Source organism: Myxocyprinus asiaticus, chromosome 5, assembly GCF_019703515.2.
Source record: "Myxocyprinus asiaticus isolate MX2 ecotype Aquarium Trade chromosome 5, UBuf_Myxa_2, whole genome shotgun sequence".
Taxonomy (NCBI): domain Eukaryota; kingdom Metazoa; phylum Chordata; class Actinopteri; order Cypriniformes; family Catostomidae; genus Myxocyprinus; species Myxocyprinus asiaticus.
Genome location: NC_059348.1, coordinates 6,507,411 through 6,515,303, shown reverse-complemented (window position 1 = coordinate 6,515,303; position 7,893 = coordinate 6,507,411). Strand labels below are relative to the sequence as shown.

General features: G+C 37.3%; 2 protein-coding genes across 2 annotated transcripts in view; both read right to left on the bottom strand.

Moving 5' to 3' along the window:
- The window catches only part of LOC127440767 (gastrula zinc finger protein XlCGF57.1-like), a 75,224-nt gene extending 74,052 nt beyond the window's left edge, over nucleotides 1–1,172 (bottom strand). Inside the window, exon 1 of the mRNA XM_051697621.1 lies at nucleotides 940–1,172. Coding sequence (XP_051553581.1) covers nucleotides 940–1,024 — 85 coding nt within the window. The 5' untranslated portion in view covers nucleotides 1,025–1,172. The remainder of the gene's footprint in view (nucleotides 1–939) is intronic.
- LOC127440778 (gastrula zinc finger protein XlCGF57.1-like) overlaps nucleotides 1–7,893 on the bottom strand; it is a 593,771-nt gene that overhangs the window by 1,093 nt on the left and 584,785 nt on the right. The window lies entirely within an intron of this gene.

Sequence of the window (7,893 nt, the reverse complement as noted above, 5' to 3'; positions counted from 1 at the left end):
ATCGTAAATTTGAATCTCAAAAATCACATAAAACAGCATAAAAGTAATCCATAAGACTCGAGTGGTTTAATCCATGTCTTCAGAAGCACTATGATAGAGAATGTGAGACATAAATCAAGATTTCTAAGTCCTTTTTTCACTTTCACATCCTCATTCTTCTTGTGTTTTTTTGGCAATTCGCATTCTTCGTACATACTGCCACCTACTGGTCGGGGCTGGTCAGAGGTGTTGATTTATAGTAAAAAAGGACTCAACCATTGATCTGTTTCTCAACCACACCTACCATATCACTTCTAAAGATATGGATTAAACCACTGGAGATTTGTTGATTACTTTTATGCTGCCTTTGTGCTTTTTGGATATTAACATTTTTGGTCACTACTCACTTGGACACACTATGGATCTACAGAACTGAAATATTCTTCTAAAAAATCTTCAAATGTTTTCTGCAGAAGAAAGAAAGTCATACACATTTGGGATGGCATGAGGGTGAGTAAATGATGAGAGAATTTTCATTTTTGGGTGAACTATCCCTTTAAATCTCTTACAGCACCTTTAAATAAAAGATTATTAACCATGTAAACCTTTAAATCTGACTACTTTCTCAATTGGATTCAAACATACCTTGCACACATGGGAATGTTTGTTTATAACACGATACTCGACGAATATGCAATTATAATATGCAGAGAATAATATGTAGAGACAACTAGAAGTAATTTGTAGATGAATTTTCATGAAAACTCCAAACTGTGTCTCTGTGGCACATTCCTCTGCTTGTTTTGAGCGACCCGTCTAGTCCTACACAAAAACATTGACTCAGTTGTTAAGAAATGTTGTGCTTATAAAAGCACCATGTCTCCCTCACTTGACTGAAGCTTTGGTTACATTAATGTTCATCAGCAGTCATTATATGAAGTATTAAAAGTAAACACCAACCTATTTGTTCCTCTGTCTCTTCACTTTTTATTCTGCATGGTTTTTGATCAGTCATGTCTTCACTCTCTTCTTTAATAAAGTCCATCTTTACAACAGGATGTCACGCAGATCTGCTGCCCCTGTTTGTGTGGAAACAAGTCTTGGAAACGTGTACCACGATGGTAAAGTTTGTAATAAAGCCACAATATTGACACACATACAGTCCAAAACACTGGAAGAGGATTCTTCTTCTGAGATTTAATGACGGCTGGCAACCCTGCTTTCTGTCCTTTACTGCCTCCATTGGACAGGAGTGTGAAGCGTCGAAACAAAGAAAGAAAAACTATTATTTATTCATGTGTATGTGCTTCACATTTGAAGAAATGAACACAAGTCTGACACGAACATGTTATGTTCTAACACATAACATATCAATAAATAAATAAATAAAATGTTAAAAAAGAAACAGAACATCAGCTTGCTTTTTACCAATATATGTCAGTTATTAAGATTACTTTCACTTGTTCAAGTATTCGTTTTTTTATTATTATTTATTTGAAGACAACATTTCACAAAATGTAGTCACACCAGTTTGCCTGAAACACAAAACAATTTACACATGCTCTATGGAGCTTTATATCTGCCATTTTTAAATAAATGAATGCAGGGGCGTAGCAATCGTTTCAAAAGTGAGGGGGACAAGGGTGCCTGGGTGGCTCAGCGAGTAAAGATGCTGACTACCACGCCTGAAGTTGCGTGTTCAAATCCAGGGCGTGCTGAGTGACTCCAGCCAGATCTCCTAAGCAACCAAATTGGCCCGGTTGCTAGGGAGGGTAGAGTCACATGAGGTAACCTCCTCATGTCACTATAATGTGGTTCTCGCTCTCGGTGGGGCGCGTGGTGAGTTGTGCGTGGGTACTGCGGAAAATAACGTGAAGCCTTCACATGCGATATGTCTCCGCGGTAACGCGCTCAACAAGTCACGTGATAAGATGGGCAGATTGACGGTCTCAGACATGGAGGCAACTGAGATTCGTCCTCTGCCACCCGGATTGAGGCGAGTCACTACGCCACCACAAGGACTTAGAGTGCTTTGGGAACTGGGCGTTCCAAATTGAGGAGAAAAAGGGGCGAAAAAAAAAAGTGAAGGGGACAGAATGTTTAGCACAAGACAAAAATAAATATATAAGATATATATATATATATATATATATATATATATATATATATATATATATATATTTTAGGGCTGTCAATCGATTAAAATTTTTAATTAATGAATTATGTGATTGCCCAGTGAATTTTAACTTTTGCATTAACACGTTTAGACATTTGCTGTATGAAAGACACAGTGTAAACACATATGGCCCGTGAAAAAGTAGGGGGGACGAACTTTGGTTTTACTGAAAGTTAGGGGGGATACGTCCCCCGCATCCTCCGCATATTCTACGCCCATGAGTGATTGGTCATTTCAGTTTTCGGACCAATCCAAAGGCAAAAATAGAAAAATAGTTTGAAACTTAAATTGTTTAATTTTTCCATTTAATCATGAAGGGATATTTAACTTTTTTTCTCTCCTTTTCCTCAATTTTACTTTTTCTAAATTGTGTCTTCAGAAGTGATTTTTTTTAATTAAATGACTAATCGCCAATTTTCTATTTTTTCCATATTTGTGTCTTGCAGTTTGCACTCTGGGCTGTAGCACGGGGGTTTGGGGAACAGAAGCACATTCCCTAACCATGCCCCTATCCCTAATTCTATCCAAGTGGAGCCTGTAAGGCGGAGTAACCTGCCAGGAACAACCTCAGGCACCTTTCTCCCATCTCGCGCTGGCTGTCAGAAGCCGCCACTGATGGATCACATTTGTCAGTCCACCTGCCACTTCGATGATTTTTTTTCTCTAAAGCACGCTCACAGTTAACGATGGTGATCTCGCCTGAATTGATATTAATTTCCTTTTATATTTAGGGTTATTAATCATTTCTTAAGCATTAAAGGGTTAGTTCACCCAAAAACGAAAATTCTCTCATGATTTACTTACCTTTAAGCCATCCCAGATGTGGAAGACTTTCCTTCTTCAGCAGAACCAAAGTGAAGATTTTTATAAGCAGATTTCAGCTCAGTTTGTCCATACAATGCATGTAAATGGGTGCCATCATTCTGCTGGCTGTTTGATGGTCCAAAAGGTATATTTAAGCATAATAAAATGAATCCACCAACTCCAGTCGATCAATTAATGTCTTCTGTTGCAAACCGATAGGTTGGTGTAAAAAACAAATCGATAATCTTTAAATTGTTGCTTCTGGCCAGCGCTGTTTTTCAGTTTGAAAAGAACTAACTCTCGCATGATTTTCGTTCCATTGCGCTTGTCAAGTGACGGCAATGTGGTGCGTCGATTGCTGTCAGGAAGTTAATAAAGTTTTAATTATCTATTTATTTTTTACACAAACCTATCGATTTGCTTCAGAAGAAGATTGATCGACTGGAATCGTGTGGATTAATTTTATGCTGCCTAAATATACCTTTTGGACCGTCAAACAGCCAGCAGCCTGACTGCACCCTTTTACATGCATTGTATGGATAAACTGTGCTGAAATCTGCTTATAAAAACCTTCAGTTCTGCTGAAGAAGGAAAGTCATCCACATCTGGGATAGCTTAAAGGTAAACTAACCCTTTAAGGCTTTTATATGGAGCTAACTTGCAATGGCCCCGGATTCTCCACTGCAGGATAGATTTACAGTTAGCGAATTGGGGATTTCGTCTGCTTTTTTTAAAAATGCAAACTATCTTTACTGCAGTTTGAAATTAATGTCATACAATAAATGGAGCTGGTAAATTGCAAATTAGCTCCTTATAAAGGCCTTAATGCATAAGAAATGATTAATAACCCTAAATTTGAAAGGACATTGATATCAATTCAGGAGAGATCACCATGGCTTATTGAGAGTATGCTTTAGAGAAAAAAATCATCAAAATGGCAGATGGACTGACCAGTGTTGTAGCCAGACACAAAGCTTTGGGTGTGTCAAGGGGAAAAGTGGTATGAAAGAACTGAAGCACTATACAGTGATGTGACAAATTGCATTAAATACATTTTAACTAATTTTTTCACAAATTAATGCCACTTTAATCAATGGATTAGGTAGGCCTGTTAATGTATCTAAATATTAGGCTTAAAATATAGTGATGAAATCTGAAATTCAGTCATGATTTGATTTGATTATTTTGAAACATTTCATAATTATTTTAAAAATATGCTGAAAACAATTGTAAAGGGACAATTTGCACTGTTCGGGAATATACAGTACATAGCAGCCTATGTTTTACAAAAATACTCCAGTAACAAACATTCAGGGTGCTGTGGAAAAAGTAAGTGAACCCTTGGATTTAATAGTTGGTCGATCCTCCTTTGGCAGCAATAACCGCAACCAAGTGTTTCCGGTAGCAGCGTATTAGACCTGCACAACGTTCAGAGGGAATTTCGGGAATTCTTCCTTACAGAACTGCTTCAGCTCAGCCATATTCTTAGGATGTCTGGTGTGAACGGCCCTCTTGAGGTCATTCCACAGCATCTCTATTGGGTCAAGGTCTGGACTCTGACTGGGCCACTCCTAAAGGTGGATTTTCTTTTTTTGAAGCCACTCTGCAGTGGATTTACTAAGATGTTTAGTGTCATTGTCCTGCTGCATCACCAAACTTCTACTGAGCTTCAGCTGGCACACAGCCACCCTGACATTATCCTGTAGAATATCTTGATTAACTTGGTAATTCATTTTCTGTCCACGATGGCAAGCGGTCCAGACCCTAAAGCAGCCCCAAATCATGATACTCCCTCCACTGTACTTCACTGTTGGGATGATGTTTTTATGTTGGAATGCAGTGCCCTTTTTATGGCATGCTGAAGTGCTGCATGTTCTTCCCAAACAATCAACCTTAGTTTCATCAGTCCACAAAACATTTTCCCAGTAGCGCTGTGGAGTGTCATGGTGATCTTTGGCAAACTTCAGGCATGCAGCAATGTTTTTGTTGGAAAGCAGCGGCTTCCTTTATCATGTCCTGCTGTGTACACTAGGGCTGCTCGATTATGGCAAAAATCATAATCACGATTATTTTGGTCAATATTGAGATCATGATTATTTAACTCGATTACTCGTTGACTATGAAAACATTTTTAATTTTTTTTTATTCTTTTTAACAGTGGACTTCCTTGAACTTGAAATGTAAACTGCACTGGATAGGGGAGAAGGCTATTGTCATATGATAATTATTTTATGTCAAGTATGGTAGTCAAATAAAGGAAAGCCTCCATCACCACCATTTGTAAATGCTGGGGGTTCTCACACTTCTATGGAATTGGATCTACTTTTTCATCATGTTATTGCAGCAAGATCTACCATGTATAATAAAGGCTATACATTACCAAACTTTCAGTAGTCGATAGTGAAATTTGACGATTCTCAATACCAGTTTCAAAACCACAACAAATAATAACACAACTAATATGTTAATTATGGATGAATGATTTCAAGTTCTTAAGTAATAATTAAAGACTAGTAAACAGTCAGTTATAAAATAACAATAAAAAACAGCAATGAATAGAAATAGATTAAAAATAGAATAAAAAATACAAATTAAGAAAACGTTGTGCTTTTTTAACAGCTTTAAAAGTTTTTAACAGCAGTAGGCTATCAAGCATTCAAATAAACATTCAGAATTAAATGCAACATAAAACTACTACTGGTCTTTACTGTATAATTACAATACATTCATATTTTTTAAAGCTACTAAAGTTACTCAGTCAAGAGCAGTGAGTGTTTTCTCGTTTTCTTGTTACAGTTGTTTGATTATTATAATGACACACTAGATGGCAGCAGGTCTTCTAGCTTACATTTACACGTACAAGTCCGACATTTTAATTTTCTGCTTTTTTCTCCACTATTTACGTTCACTTTAGACATAACTCTCGGTTTACATGAATACCTCACCAAGACAGGCATTTTAGCGGAATTTTGAAATGTATCTCACCACTCAGGTGCGCATTAGCGTGAGCATTTTCAGAACACACGCACGTGTTCAGCACACACACATACGCCACCTGTCAAACAAACAGGGCGCATCTGTTACTAGATCACTAGCGAATTATAAAATTACACACCCTGGATTACTTTCAACAGCAGAATAAGTGACACAGGCCTAGGCTATCACAAATATAGCTGGTTATTTTTTCGTTATTGACGTTTTAATCAGTCTGCTTGTACGGTCGGGTAAGTAAAATTTTCTTTCACTTGCACCTTCAAAAATCCACTTGTCCCAGACAAGAGTTAATGTCGAGCCCTGATTAATTTTTAATAATTAACAATTTTTTCTTCTGCATTATAGCTTCTAAAGTGAATGTACGTTGTTTTAAAGGAGTTTTAGATATTATTTTGGAAAAAAAGTCAAAAAAAGACTAAACAAAAACATATTTTGTTCCCGTGTATAATGGGCTGAAACTACACTCTCTTCACCTTTATGTTCACTTCGATCCATCATTATCTCACCAAAAAAAAACCTTTCTCTTCTTAATAGAGCTGCGTGTCGCTGATTTTCTTCATGATAAGATAGACAGTGAACGTGACACATATATTATGATTCACTACATCGCGAGCCATCACGTTATAATCTAGCTGCAGCAAACGCACACGAGTGACGAGCATTCCCGCGCCAGAGTGTGCATCAGCCGGGAGAAGATTCAATCTCTTCCTCGGTCACTTCACGCAACTCATAGATGCGGCACTGACTGCACAGAGAAATGCCAGTTTCTGAGTTTATTTTCATAAAGGATGCTTTAAACATATAAAACCGAGGTGTTTCATTGCGAAACGGAATGCGGCACAATAATCATTTTATCTCGATTATCTTGTTTTCATAATCGTTGGAAGCCAAAATCATATTTGTAAATAAAATGTGATTAATCGCCCAGCCCTAGTGTACACCATTTCTATTTAATGTTTTCCGTACAGTAGACTCATGAACAGAGATGTTAACCAGCTCCGGTGTTTCCTTCAAGTCTTTAACTGTCATTTACATTTATTCATTTGGCAGACGCTTTTATCCAAAGCGACTTACAAAAGAGGAAAACAAAAGCAAATCATCTTAAGGAGATAGTGGTATGAAAAGTGCCATACAACAAAGTTTCACTAGCATCAGAATAGTATTCAAAACAGATTAAAGTGCAACATTTTTATTAATGACTGGTTAAGTGCTCATGGAAAAGATGTGTTTTTAATCGTTTTTTGAAGACAGAGAGTGAGTCAGCTTCACGGATGGAGTTGGGAAGGTCATTCCACCATCGTGGTATGATGAAGCTGAAAGTCCGGAAAAGTGTTTTGGTGCCTCTTTGTGTTGGTACAACACTGACACTCTAGGGTTCTTTTTTTTTTACCTCATTGAGCATTCTGCTGTGCGCCCTTTGAATCTTCTTGGCTGGATGGCCACTTCTAGGGAGAGTAGCCACAGTACTAAATCGTCTCCATTTATAGACAACGGACTTATTATAAACTGTGGACAGATGAATATCTAAGATCTTCGAGATAACTTTGTAACCATTTCCAGCTTTATGCAAAGCAACAATTCTTGATTGTAGGTCTTCTGAGACCTCTTTTTGTGAGGCATGTTCCACGTCAGCAGATGCTTCTTGTGAATAGCAAACTCAAAATATTTGAGTGCTTTTTATAAGTCAAAGTAGCTCTAACCCACACCTCCAATCTCGTTTCATTAACTGGATGCCAGGTTTGCCAAGTCCTGACATTAATTCGCTTTTGTTAACGTCATTAGCCTAGGGGTTTACATACTTTTTCCAACCTACAGTGTGAATGATTGAATTACGTATTCAATATGTACAAAAACAAAACAATAATTTGCGTGTTACTCATTAAAACAGATTGTGTTTGTTAATTATTGTAAGATTAAGACAAACCAAAAGGTTCACATAA